This window comes from Anguilla anguilla, chromosome 3 (assembly GCF_013347855.1).
Source record: "Anguilla anguilla isolate fAngAng1 chromosome 3, fAngAng1.pri, whole genome shotgun sequence".
Taxonomy (NCBI): domain Eukaryota; kingdom Metazoa; phylum Chordata; class Actinopteri; order Anguilliformes; family Anguillidae; genus Anguilla; species Anguilla anguilla.
This window is the reverse complement of record NC_049203.1, coordinates 12,695,643-12,710,633: the sequence shown is the minus strand read 5'-3', so window position 1 is coordinate 12,710,633 and position 14,991 is coordinate 12,695,643. Positions and strand designations below refer to the sequence as shown.

Genomic DNA, 14,991 nt, shown 5'->3' with positions numbered 1-14,991 from the left:
CACCAAATATAATGGCAAAAATCCCAGAAGTCCCTGCATTGTCTAGTATTTGCTTCAAATATGAGGTTATTTGAACCCCTAGATGTCAGTGAAAACATGTAATTGCCCCAAAAACAGATCCATAATGTCCAGCCAAAGTGCTAGATCAGGGGTTTCCAATCTTATCCAAAAGAACCAGTGTGGTTGCAGGTATTTGTTCTAGTCCTCCATAAGATAAGACATCTCATTCTACTTATCATGGTCTTGCTTGAAGATTATGATTTGTTAATTATTTCAACCAGCTGTCTTATTGCCAGGCTTTTCTGATAAGATTTGGCACCCCAGTGCTAGACCTTGGTGCAGGAACTCCTCATATCAGTTCCCCTTCAGCCTGAGTCCCCAGGAAAGGTGGTCTATTGCAAAATAGCAACCCTGGTTGATCAATAGCGTATTTTGTGCCTGCACCAGCTGCAGAAATTGCACTGACCACTCGGACAATCTCTGGGCAGTTCAGATGGTTGATTGCAGAGTGAGACAGCCTGGATGCCAGACCCTCTCTGTCTTGGGAGTCTAGAAAGCCATTTTGTGAGTGGTTGCAAGGTGTTATAGCAAGTCTCATAGGTCAATGGTCCAGCTGGCTTGAATCACTGCCTCCAGTTGGAGCCACACCTACATAAGATCACACTACATCAGAGTGTCACCTTGACCAAGCACCATAAGATTGAGTCTGACAAGGCTAAGTGGTGGCCAAGTCATGAATTTACAGAGGATATTGCTGTTATGGGATGAACTTAAATATAACTGGACATCCCAAAATTGTAGAGAAAAAGAGTAGTCTGCATGAATATAATGTGGTATAAACTCCTGTACACTGCAATAAACCATATATTTTGCAGGTATTCTTGTAAATGCTTTTCATCTTCCACACTGATAGCCATTGTAAATTGCCATGACGAAATTGTAAGCAATAAGAAGCGTGGAATTTTCAATTAGAAGCAGGAAAGTTTATTCTATTAACTGCCTCCCCTTGTAATTTATAACACCAGTGAGTGATCCACAAAATTCTCCCTTGTTTTAATGATTTGTGAAAAAATTTAAATTTTTATTTATTTAGAGAGACAAGATAAATGATTATTTGTGTCATTACATTGCCCACAAGTCTTGTTAATTCACAACAAATATCAGTTCATGCCAACCATTTGCAAAGATGTAACTTCTGGGGCAAGTAAAAAGTGGGTGTGTCAAAAACATGTCCTCATGTTATGATATTCGTTTTGGGGGGCTGGAATACAGGGTGCATTGGGCTGGGCGGGACTCCGTGCCTAAAACCCTGGGGGGTATTAGTCTTGGATGAGCTGTGAACAATTGCTCAGCTTTTCAATTTCAATTACCCAGTTCTGGTGCTTGGATTACACGGGCTATTTGCACTCTCTGGCGTTGTTTGGTACAATGGCCTTGGCCTGGTCCAAAGCATTTGCCAAATGAAAATCTCTGGCCGGTTGGTGAGTATGTCAGCCTGCAAGCACTTCAGCTGCGATGCTTCTGAAGGGGTGTGGGTGGTACAGCTGTCACTGGGAGGTACAATTGGAAATTACATACTGGGGAGAAAATCATTTTAAAAATAAATTTTAAATACACATACTTCGGGTCAAAGCTGCGGAGTTGCACACTCATTTACTTTTCAGCGAATTATGTTGCGATGATAATTCCGGCTAACGAGGTTTTAGGTTTGAATCGTTAGCACAGGCATGCAGCTGCCAAGCTACTCGTTCCCTTTTCTCTTAATAAGTGGCATTGTGTATTTTTAGCCCGAGGCAGCTGCAAGACCTGAAATTATGAGACACTGGGAAAATGCAGGGACTTAAGAGCACAGTGTGTGGGAGACATGCGTAATGAAGTGTGTCCTCCACGCAGAACATTGCATGGACATACAAGCAAGTCTCAAATAACAAATGCTCCTTCACAAACTGAGGGCAATATTTTTAGTAAATCCGTTTGGAATATTAAATACTCGCACGTATCTTTGCTTGCTACAGTTAAAAAGGCAGACAGCCTTGTCGACTCTAAAAAAAAAAAAAGCACTTAAAAAAGCACATAAACTTGCATACTAGCACATGTATATGAGCACACATACATCATTCCACATTCCACATAATTCAGCTCCTACACCCCAACAGTAAAGTCAAAATGAGCCCTACAGGAACCATAAACACACACAGGCCACACCTTTGATAAAGACAGTTTAAAAATGCTGTTTGTAAAAAAAGTTTTTTAAATTTAATTAAATTTTTAAAGAACTGAAAATATTTTAATACTGACTTTTCAAAAATATTTGTGTACACATTCCATAAAAAATTAATGGAATCACTTAAAAGCAAATTATGCAAATATTAATACATTTATAAAGTAGTTCTAATATGTTTGACTACAACAAATGAAATTTTAGACTCATTAACTGTTTGAGAACCACTGAATTGGTTTTAAAAATATATTTTTGTATTTCATTTTATCAATACAAAAATACATTCAAATATGCGTTTTGTGAATTTTGTTTAAAATATTTTGTTTTTTATAAGAGATCAAACTTAAATTTTAAAACAGATCTGATATAAGGCCCAACAAATCATAAAATAAAACAGTAGGACAACCTTAGTTCTTCAAAGCATCACTGTCTTTTTGGTGAATGTAGAAACATTTAGCATAGAGATGCAATGGCTGTGTTCACATATTCCACAGACGCATCCAGACAAACCCAACTAAAGCACAAACACACGTGCTTGTGCACACAGGAAGAAGCACTGTGTGTCTGCACCACACTTTTACAGTACATGGCAACACAAGTCACACCATTCCCCGACACCACAAAATGGTTCCAGAAACTTGGGGAAGATTTCAGTATGACTTCACTGTGAGGTAATGTTATGATGAAAACCATCCGGGTCTTAGAACATTTTATTTATTCAAAACATGTCATGTCAAAGTCAAACAACATTCAAGAGATTCCAGATGCAAGCTACCTGGCAACCTGATCACCTGATGGTTATAATTTAGTCATGAAAAAACATCATGGAAGATATGTGCCAAATACATTTTAAGAATGTTTTGAAATTGTCAGAAGTTCTGAAATGGCATATAATATTGCTCTCTTAAATCATACTTTTGATAGAATTAATGGAAATAACCATCCACAACCAAAAATTACTTTTAACTTGCCTAACAATACTGAATAACATCTGTAAGCTCTTCCTACAGTATTCCTTGTGTCTTAAAAATAATGTTGAAGAGAAATATAGAAAAAGCAACAAATGTATTGTATGCACTGTGAACATATAACTTTCCCAAGATTTCAGGAATGTCCTGAGAACAAAAAATAGCTGGCAACTGGGTTTCTGCTCATTTGAAATGCCAGGGGCCTTTGTGTTCCCATTGAGATATTGTCATATATCCTTTTGCGCTATAAAAGCCACTTTGTAATATGTGTAATATATTTAGGAAAGATTCTTCTACTATTGTTGCTGCTGTTTACATGTATGATTTGCTGTTTCCTTGGTCTTGCAACTCATATAATTACATATATACATGTTATGTATCATGTTATGATGGACATTTGGACAGTTGCTATGTATAAGTATGAATAATTAATGAATGTGTAATAACGTTGTCAGAGCACACTTGTACAGAGGTAAGCAGGAGAATATGAAAGATAATAAGCACTATTTGATCAGGACCATGAAGAAAAAACCTTAAAAAATGGCTGGAGAAAATCATGTTAAAGATCTTGCTCACTGATACAGCAGCCTAGACCACTATTAACCAGCTATTTTAAGAGAAAGGTAAAGTCCAATAATTATTCTTTATCACAAACACTGCACACCATAATTCTAGCTGAACCCTTACCCTTTAGATCAGATCAATGCTTGGGAATGACATTTACAATGCATTATGAACTATTATTGTGTTGTTAACAAGAAATCAAATTTAAGAAACTGTTGAAAAAAATTGACCGAATCACTGACTCTCCATGGGCTTGGTGAAAACTATAGAAATCTTTTATAGTGTTACTTAGAGGTTGCGGGTTTGATTCCCAGATAAGCCACTGCTATTACGCTGCTGAGCAAGGTACTTAACCTAACTAGCTTCAGTGTATATAATTTGGCTGTAAAACGGATACAGTCTAAAACATGCCGAAAGTTGCGTAACTTTTTCTGGATAAGAGTGTTTGCTAAATGTATTGCCATTTTGTTCCATGTTATTGCAGCAATCAAACAAACAATGTCATGTTTATTAATCACGCTTCCACTAAAGTGATAGAAACGCTTAGAAACTACACTGACATAAAACTCAGATGTTCCCAAACAACCTCTCAGTTGTTTTTGTTGTTACTGTCGATGCGGATCAGAGGACCGCATTGCCGTTCTGAATTTTATAAATTGTTTACAACAATCATTACGGTAGCGACAGCCAAACAAGTGGTGGTGCCTGTAGTTATAAGAAAAGATATCTTGGCGCTTCTATTAAGGTTTTTACGGCGATGGTACTGATGCGGGATGAGTCAGGCTATATGATGCTGATGATGTTGCTGCCATTTCATCAGCAATTTTTTAAACATTTCTCCATTCTTAAAACATTAACTTAAAAGGACATGGAAAAAGGCATTAAATGTTAACATTAGAACTCAATATATTGAATATTTATAAAATATTTCGCATCGACATTACAGAATTGCAACGAACAATATCCTTGCCTAAATCATTTCGTTTTCAATAAACCGGAATTCATCAGGAAGGCGGTGTAATTTGCTCCTCCTTGTTTATTGTTATTTTAAACCAAGTTTTCCCGATAGTTGCTGGATTTCACCTCCTGGAAAAACAGTATTTGAGTAAGCTTATGTTTTGCCTATTGTCATTATTCTGGTGTGAATTTTCAAACGGAAATACCATAGTCTATCTTTAGCACCATGGAGTTAGCTGTACCCATCCTCTGAGAAGCACAACCGAATACCGTAAGCACAAATTTCTATCCTTATTCATGTTTTCGTAGTTGTATCCAACTGCTTCGGTTAAATCGTTCTCTGAATTTCGTGAATATTTATTGTTTAAGAATAATTTGTGAGTTGAATGACTATACATTTATAACTGTCTGAAAAACATGATTTAGCGTTAGGTTTTTTAAAGTTCCTTATCGCCTTGAATGGGCCAGAGGGGTAGTTTATTCGAGTGTTGCCAGAAGTAGGCTATACAATAATGGAAAAAGAGAGCCTAGATATTTATCATTTTCCATATGTAAACAACTGCTCTCGTGAAATGATCTGGGTTCTTCCGATATGTGCAAAATGGAGGCCAACTGACCTTGGCGTTTTCGAAACCCAGTTTTTTTATTTTTTTATTTAAGAAAATAAAATGTTATCATTATTAGCGAGTCTTCAAAGGCTTTGGGTTTAAGCTATGTACAGTATCGGCACCCGCCTGTCTTTAGCTACCCAGTTATGTCCGGTATGAGACAATAGAGCTAAAGTATTCAATAGGGAGTTGAATACGGCAGTGTTTGCATAGCGAAGCCTACTGTATTATTCTCGCTGGCGAAAGAGAGGGGCGGTAGTTGTCACAAGCCTATACCATGGGAGACAACGGTTGCTGGAGTGAACGCAAACACAGCTCTGGTAAACAACCTTGGCCTAAGCATGAATCGGAAGTTACTGAAAAAATAATGGCAATGTTTATTTAATGACCCGTGCGAGAAATCCCCCTATTTGTAGCTTCAGCAGTGTTGTTGTCATTATTCATGACGAGTGCAAAATTAAGACATATAACAGTTTGGATTGTAGCATATTCCTCTGCGATTTTAACATATGATGTATAGCATAACGGAGTATATTTTGTTCACATCGTCGCTATGGCTTAGTCTAATTAATATTTGGGGTTGGCCTATATGATCTGTAGCGCCAATGTGAATTCGAGTGTTTGTGTAGGCTGCATTTAATTGGGCTATCTCCTTTATGGAAAAAGCCGTTTAAGGTGTTTTCAAAGCATACAGACTATAATATAATGTAGACTACTTGCGTTTATCATTTTTCTGTCTTACAGTCATAGAGAGACAACGCGCATGGAATGAAAGGTGGTAGCTTAATGGTAGAAACCATTTAAATCGCCGAAGATACTTTCTCTTGTAATGCAGCTTGCTGGGTGGAACGTGACGGCAAACAGCACAAAGAGTAGCGGTGTTCTCTCTACCATTCAGACCTCTTTTAAATTCTGAGACACCGCTCTCCCAGGAAGGAATGGTGGGGTGGGGGTGATCAGGGTTTGTAGCCTGGTCTAGCCTTACTCCGGAAATCACTGTTGTGGTCTACACGTCGTGTGTGTCTCTTTCACAGACCGGGGGAGACATGGAAGCAATATGGCTGTACCAGTTTCGATTGATTGTCATCGGCGACTCGACAGTGGGAAAGTCATGCTTGATTCGGCGATTCACGGAGGGACGCTTCGCCCAGGTGTCTGATCCCACAGTAGGGGTGGATTTCTTTTCACGCCTGGTGGAGATAGAGCCAGGGAAACGCATCAAACTTCAGATTTGGGACACAGCTGGACAGGAGAGATTCAGGTAAATGACGTAACATTTGTAACACAGCTATCAGTGTGAACGCAATGACTTGGTGCGGCCATTTTTAAAATGAAATGTGTTTCTAAAGAATAAACACACTTAAATAAACAAACAAAATAGCATATTTGTACTTAAAATTGATATTTTGTTTAGATCAGCTATTCAAACAAATAAATAGCCTAACGTTTTTGGGACTTAGATTTAAAATACACGAAGTGCTGGAGTAAATCCAGAAATTGTAATCTAATATTGTTAGGAAACTTTACTGCACTGTCAAAATGAAAGCTCTCGATGCATCTGCCATATGTGCGCGTGTGGGTAAACAGCTGATGTCACACGGCAATGGGCGGACTAGGAGGGTGGATAGTGCGGGGTAGGCTACACACTCGCAACAGAGCTGAAACTGAGACGGGTTCATACTAGGAGCATCGAGGAAGCAACGCTCATCCTCGAGTACATGTCAGCTTTGCGGTTTTTGTTAGTTTGTTTGTGTACACACCATTAATTATGACTGGATCTGACAAGCTTATTTCTTTATTTAGATTTCCTTGCGCTTTTAATCATGGACTATGACCGAGGGTTTAGAGAACATGACCTTTAAATTGAAATTGTGGAACTCTTTATGTTATAAGAAAAAAACAACAGCAGCAATAGCATGACAAGTCATTGTTGACTTGCATAAAATTCAACTCAATATGTATGTAGATACTTGCAACAAAAACATAAAAAGAGAAACTCGAGAATCCTAAAGTACCTAATTTTAGTGCCTTTGTATTTCATCAGTCCTAATAATGTCTGGACAACCAGCATTTAAATGAAACGCTATCTTCCCAAGTGGGTTGCTCCTGTCTATACCTGAGCTGCCAGGTTAAGCTACCTATATATCCATCAGTCATACTCGCTGTCCAGAGGCAGGCACCCATGGTTCTGGAATGCAAGAGAAGATTGTGGTTTTTCCATCTGAGCTTGAAAGTACAGTGATTGATTAATTCTTAAGTTTATGTAGTTATGGTTCTGGATGGAGTAAAAACCAGGCCAAGAACAGAATTGCATACCCCTGCACTATGGATGGGGCATAAAATCATCAAACACGTATGAGCACACAATTTTACATTTGTGACTTAAGTAAATAAAATATTTTTTAATGAATTATAGTGCCCCAAGTAAATCAGTTTGATTAATTTCATATTTACATTTTAAATCCTAACAACGAGTGATCATAAAAAGGTGCACATATAAGTATGGTTCTAGCTTCCATATTAAATAGGACATGGACTAAATCAGCACCTTAGAAAGGTGAGGTACAAAAACCCCAGCACAGAGATTGTTTAACAAACTGACAGACAGATTTCTGTCATTCCCAACATAAATAAAAATTCAAAATCAAACTGGGCAGCAATTTGTATGACTTCAACTGAAATAAATAATGTTTAATAATAATGCATTCCTTTTTCTCTGAACATGAAGACAAACAACTGTTCTGCAAATGAATGCAATTTCAATTTTGAACAGCTCGTTGATTTAAAATTCAAATGAGAAATGTGCACTTGCAAGTATGTACTAATTATTATGTGCAACATCTCACCATAAAGTACATGCAGCATTCATAAGAATTGTGTGATTCTGAAAATAAACACAAAGAAATTTGGCAAATTTCAAAATATTGAGGAAAAAAGAGACCTTTCTCAGAGTCTGGATAAAGAACCCTCACTAAGCAGAAATGTCACAAGATGGAGGACAGATATTACTGTATAATACTGTAAAATTCCCATTTTGAAATGAATCATATTAGTAAGGTTAACGTCTTGGCAGTTAATTTTGCACAGTAAAAAAAAATGCTTTTACAACTGAAAAAAAGTCATTCAAATGTACACTTCAACACTACACAATTTTGAAAATATTCTAAGCTGCTTTGCAGTAATGACCCTAAGGTTAGTTTGTGGCTTTCCTCTTATTCAATGTGAGAGGAGACAGTGTGGCAGGGCTTTTTTCTAACACACAGTTCACACTTGTTATCTGTGGTTGAAAAACAGACTTGTATTTTTTCACACATTTAAGCTGGGTTTTCACAGATGGAATCTCTGTACCATTCTTAGCTTGTATCACAATAAGATATTTTATTTTTTTATCATCGCCTTTTTCTATACAGTCTATTTTTATCCATCATTAACTATATTCTACATACAATCCCTGGTAAAGAATATGCACATTATTACCAGGAGTTCCATTTTTTGTGCCCCTATATTTATTTTGGTAATGCTTGTTTATGCTTACTCATTTATTTTCAATATAGCTGAAACCAGAGAAGGAACCTAACCTGGGTATTCACAATAAAATTATGGAAATGAAAAAGTAATTTGGTCATTTAAAACAAAATTAAAACAGGTTTAATTAAATCTTGAGGTTAAATGCAAATCCAGCCAGTCTGCAGCAGCCCACATTCATTTTTACTATATTCTATTACTCCAGTTCTGGTAAAAATAAAAATAAAAAATAAAAAAAGTTAAGTCCCTACTAAGGATTTCAGCCAAGTTGTTGGTTGAGTTGGTAGACATATGCTTCCATAATGATATGCAAACACAATGACAAATTTGACAAACCTACTGTCACCATGTTCAACACACATGGCCAAATCTAAAATGTATTCTGTCCCTATTAATGTTGAGGTAATTTGTACAAATTGTGAAGGAACTAGTTACAAAGAACACACCACTCTGGGTATATTTCTCTGAATAAATTTACATCAGTACCATTTTACAAAGCTCCATCCTCCGTCCTCAGAAACTTTGCCCCAAGACACATGTCCAACTGTCAGATATCTCCGTGCAGCTGTACCTGTCTGTGAAATTGGGGGCCTCGGTTCTAAAGCATCCTGATGTCTGCTTGCACTCAGCCGAAGGCAGTGGGGCACAACCTAGAGGAGTTAAAAAGGCTGGTCATACACAGGGCAGTCTCTGATTGAATATCCTCCAGTGATCCACAGACAGTATGAACATTTACTTTTTTGTGGTTTTAATAACAATGGTAGTCTCTGTCTTCCTCCCCTCCCTCACATTACCTCTGCATCTATGTGTGATTTCCCCATGGCCACATTAAACCACCCTGCCTCATCTTCTCCTTAACCTTTCTCCTTTCCACATCACTTTCTGACCACCCCCCCCTTTTATTTTAATTTACCTTCACCTCCTCCCTCTTTCCTCCATCTTACTCTCATCTACCTCCCTCTCACCATTTCCTTTCCCTTTCCCTTTCTGTCCTTCCTCTCCTCTCCTATCCTCCGTCCTCTCAGGTCCATCACCAGGGCCTACTACCGTAACTCCGTCGGAGGCCTGCTGCTGTTCGACATCACCAACCGCCGCTCCTTCCAGAACGTTCACGAGTGGCTGGAGGAGGCGCGCAGCCACGTGCAGCCACACAGCATCGTCTTCCTGCTGGTGGGCCACAAGTGCGACCTGGAGGCCCAGCGGCAGGTGAGCCGGCAGGAGGCGGAGAAGCTGGCAGGGGCCTACGGCCTGCGCTACGTGGAGACCTCGGCCCGCGACGCCATCAACGTGGAGAAGGCCTTCACGGACCTGACGCGGGACATCTTCGAGCTGGTCAAGCGCGGGGACATCACCATCCAGGAGGGCTGGGAGGGGGTGAAGAGCGGATTCGTGCCTAACGTGGTGCACTCCTCCGAGGAGGTCACCAAGAGCGACCGCCGGTGCCTCTGCTGATCGGTGCCCAAAATCACAGCCCCGCCCTGCCACCTCTCTTTCCACACCTACCGCCAACCCTGCCCTGTTAGCCCCCCTGCTCAATTCCATCACCTCGCACCCTGAATTCTGCCCACTACATCGACTTTAACCCAATCTTTGTTCTCCTCTGCTGGCCACCCCACCCCTCCAATCTGCCGCTGTCCAGTCTGTTTGGGCATTTTTCCCCCCTCTATTCAAAGAACATTGGTAATTCTGAACCCTCACCGCCATTTTCTTCTTTCCCTTGCCTCCTTTCACCCAATAAGGTGTGGTCTGCCCTGAGACAGTACAAAACGTAGACCTGAACAATGTGACTGGAGTCAGAGAGGGGGCAGTTCTGCTGCTGGGCATTTTTGGACAGAGCCCCCGGTCTGGGTCCATGGGGGGAGGGGGGGTGCGCCACATGGACATTGGCGCTGATCATAAACCTGCAGGGCCACCTCCTCTCTCCTTGGTGTTGGGGGGGTCTTCCGGGGCTGAGACTGGGCTAAGTGCCTCACAGTCTGGGTGAAAACACTGACCCCCGATTATCTGGCATTAACAGCGTCCCATCAACAGAACCATGGAAGTACTAGCGGGACAGAGCAATGGAAGAATGCAATGTGAAACGGTATACCTTCCAGAATTCCATGGGGCACCTTCAATATTGCACACTCAAAACACTTTTGCCACCTATCCAAGGCAGAGAGAACAACACGCAGATATTCATGCACATTATTTTCAGTGGAAACGTACAACCCGACCTCAAACAATACAATTTGACAATAACTTTATGGGATTGGTGCATGAATACAAAATATCAAGTATGTTACCGTGTTGCTACAATTCATTCAAATAGTTGTCCAAAATCTCACACCTTAAGCATATTACATAGGTTGAATTAAATGAGTGAATTACTTTTAACAACACAATTTTGGGTATATATCATGTTTTCCTCTAGCTCTTTTGGAGATGCAGTTTATCACAGATAATTTGCAGTGAAGAACGTAAACTATTATGGGGTAAATAATAGTATGTGGCTTTCTTAAACATGTGATTTTGCTTAAGGCACAGAGTGTCCAAACTGAGGATGTGTCTTTAGGGACCGTCATTGCAGGTGGCAGTGGGTCCCTTCAATGTGTCAGCAACTCATTCATCACTAACAGAACCGAACAACTAAAAAAGGCACTATTAAATAGCATTGAATTGTTCCACTGGACTTTTTTCTCTTTTTTTACTGAAACTATACTGGACTACATTTAATTCCTGCACTTAGCTTTCATTCTTTTGATCTTCCCCCACAGACTTTAGATCCGATCCCACAATAATGTGACATCTTCAGATTTTTAAATTCAGTGGTGAATGCTGGTCTGCCGTTACATTTGAAGTGTCCCTTTTTTATAAACACTAATTACTGACAGACAGAAAATCCTTTATTGCTCAACCCTGCCATGTCCTGTTTCTTCCATCGTGACATGCCTCTCCAGTGTACACTCACTGTCTGTCTGACGCACAGCAGGTGTGACTCTACAGCAGGTACAGCCCACAGTCATTCTGGTCTCTTAACGGTGCTGATCCCCAACACTTCCTCCCACGCACCGGTCTCTCTTACGTGCACCAGAGCTCGTCAGTTCTATCCCGCGTGAGGCCTTTCGAAGACTCGTACCAGCCTGGATTCCAAACGCTCCAGCTAATTTCACACTGCTGTGAGGGCTGGGAGAAGCAGTGACCGCATGCAGGCCGAATGGGAGCGATCCAGCTGACAGGGTGGGCCGTACGCAGGCTAGCTGTAGATATCCTGAGACTACAGGCTGTCTGTACAAGTACCTTTGGTGTGCATATGTTCAGTCTGCAGCAGCGTGTCACTCGCTACCATTGGCATTCACGCTAATCTGCCCTCCCCTGACTTTCAGCATGACCTCCACTTTTACATGGAGACAGGAAACCCATCCACTGTAACACGTGTCAACACAACTGCTTTGCCTTTCCAAAGATAACGGCAAATTCACTACCTGCATCAATAGCAGCTGTCGAATGGATTGGGTCACAGGTTAGATTCATGCTTGAGGTGTCAGATTCAGGAAAGAGAAATTATAAATGGTTAATGCTTGGGGGTTAAACAATAAACATTTATCTTTGCTTTTCTTGAGTGGTTAGGCTTAGTAACATCCATGTACTCACACCAGGGAAGCAAGACAGCTGGCCATATCTGTCTGAATCAGGCAGTAACCCACTACAGTTGAATCATCCTTGTGTTTCAACCTGCTCATCAACACTGTAGACCACTGGACTCACATAAGCATCGGAGCAGTGACATACTAAATCAATGGACCACTATGAGGCAAAATTAGGGACTCTATGGCAGGTCCCTACTTAAGATCACCTGAAAAATGACCAAGGCAGAAGGAGTGCCCTTACTTGAACAAAAAATGGCTGTTTGTGTTCTTCCTTCCAAACCCAGCCTCACTGAGATCGACCAATGAGAACCCACCCCATTGTACAACACTGGCTAAGCATCTTTTGTTTTCCACAGTGGTAAAGGAAATGTTAAACAAAAAATCAAAGAACATTCAAAAAAACATTGGCTTCTCTTACTATTCCACATGCTCTGTGTTTCTCTCTGCCAGTTTTCTTCAACATGTAGGTGCTGGACTGAAATTTTCCAAATCCGAGCTGTATGATGTCATGTAGCCATTTTAAAATGGGTATGGATCTCTCTTGTCTAGCAAAAGCTGAATTGTACTAAAGATAATGAAATGTGACTTGTAATTTTTTTCTTCCTCGTTAAAACTAAAACAATGTACTGAATATTTATTAAGTTCTTATAGTCATGACTTTTTTTTAATCTCCCAAAATAGCAGGTGTCCCAAATTTTTAGTCAAAGGAATTTTAATGTGCTGACAAAGTACGGAGGTATTCAAAATAACATGCTAAGACAGAATTGATATGGATGCTGCAGCATTCTCGTTCCAATCTGAACTTAACTGAAACAGTTGGTCTATGCAAAAATTCAAGTTTGCCGTTTGAAATGTATTTTCACATGTGGAAGACCACAGGTTTACTACGAACTGGTATGAAAATGCAAATTTTCAATAGCCTGCTAGACTTGCCCTGGCAGTTCTTACTCTCACACTCCATGTATTCAAATAAAATAAACTACTACAAATGCAAATAGGTTTGAAAATAGATTGTCTGACACACCAATTAATAATTTCCAGACTTACGGGGCTGCAGTCTTTTCTCGTTGTGGGTTCATTTTTGTTAATTCATCTGTGGTCTTAAAAGTTGGTGATCTGGTTTGAATAAGAGACTAATAATGACTAAAGGACAGCAGACTCAACAAGGACAGGGAGTGCCAACAAGTCTACAAGTTCTAAGTGGTATGCAGTGTACTGCTATTGCCACAGCACCAGACAGAAAGCAAGAGTGCATACTACCCAAACCACACAAAAATCATCCAGCCATCGAGCCCCAAGTGAAACAAGTGAAACAAGTTAATACTGACCGGAGCAACAAGAGAAAAATGCTGTTCTGCATTCGCAACAGTAACTCAGCAGCCCAAGGGGGAAGTGAGCTCCATGTCACACTGCTTGTGCCCAAAGTACACTGAACAGAAAGAGCATGCGTCAATCAAAGAATAATTACAAGCTAAACCTGGCTAGAACAAAGAAACTAGGGGTGCAACATGAAATTCGTCAATGTCTAAACCAGGAACTCGCAGTCCTCATCTTCATGAAACACAGGGTCTGCTGGTTTTGCATTGTTACCCAGCCCTTGATTGATCAGCTCAAGCAGGTAATTACAGTCGTCTCACCTGAGCTGACTATAATGGGGGAAAACAGACACCAGGGCCTTTCAGGAGCCGGTTTGCATACCGGTGGTCTAAACAGATGAGTTTAACTATCATTCAACAATTTTCACATAAATTAGCTGAGACAGTGTGGTGTCTGAAAGCACGCTCTGGACAGCAGAAAACGTAGTCAGTGGTTAAGCCATGAAGTATTCTTTAAAACCACCTTGTAGACCCAGTCAGTGGTTTACTGCTTCACAGTCATTTCAGACCTGTGCTAAACGGGCCACGGTTCTTCTCCAAAGGTTTTTACTTTGGAGATTTTCAAGCTTGAATTCGACCTCTCAGCCTTTCTGCCTCTGGGTAAGCTTCAACACTGTCACTTAATGGCTAGGACTAGATTAGCTGGCGCCCACTCTGGTGAAAACAGGCAGAATTTGAAACCCCAGGTAGGTAATCGGTGTGGAGCGCTCCTTTGGCTTTGAGTGAAAACGAACATGTAAGGAGATCTGGGCCCGTATTCATAAAGCTCAGAGGAGGAGCGCAAATCTGGGAACAGTTTTGCTTTTTAAAAAAAATAAAAGGTTAGGATATGAATAGGGGGAGCCTGATCCTCCATCAGCACGACTACTCCGAGACCCTTTATGAATATATGCCCTGAAGCAGAAATACCCCGCTTTCCAGTCAGCTTCCTCCGTACGGGTTTGGTTCCACAATGTACAGGGACTGACATATTAACTTTCACTCGCTCCGTCCGCTCTTGTATTGAAATCGGGTATAAAATGAAGCATTGTTGAACTTACCGAAAAGGGAAGGTAAACGTGGTTTTTGCTTTCGTTGGGTCACCACAAATTTCCCTGAAGCTACATCTTCATTCAAAACGATTCTTAGCAACCCAGATTTTAA

The 14,991-nt window shown here is 40.4% G+C and overlaps 1 protein-coding gene across 3 annotated transcripts; it reads left to right on the top strand.

Annotated features, from left to right (window-relative positions):
- Positions 1-4,505: 4,505 nt before the first annotated feature.
- On the top strand, positions 4,506-13,461 carry rab39bb (RAB39B, member RAS oncogene family b). Of its 3 annotated transcripts, none has more exons than XM_035411830.1 (3): positions 4,506-4,981; positions 6,353-6,579; positions 9,869-13,461. In XM_035411830.1, the coding sequence occupies exons 2-3, from the start codon at positions 6,365-6,367 to the stop codon at positions 10,293-10,295; spliced, it is 642 nt and encodes a 213-aa protein (XP_035267721.1). In that variant the 5' UTR covers positions 4,506-4,981; positions 6,353-6,364; the 3' UTR covers positions 10,296-13,461. The 3 variants fall into 3 exon arrangements, with proteins under 3 accessions (XP_035267721.1, XP_035267723.1, XP_035267722.1); XM_035411832.1 differs by lacking the exon at positions 4,506-4,981 and adding an exon at positions 5,019-5,638; XM_035411831.1 differs by lacking the exon at positions 4,506-4,981 and having other exon boundaries at positions 5,660-6,579.
- The last annotated feature ends 1,530 nt before the right edge of the window (positions 13,462-14,991 follow it).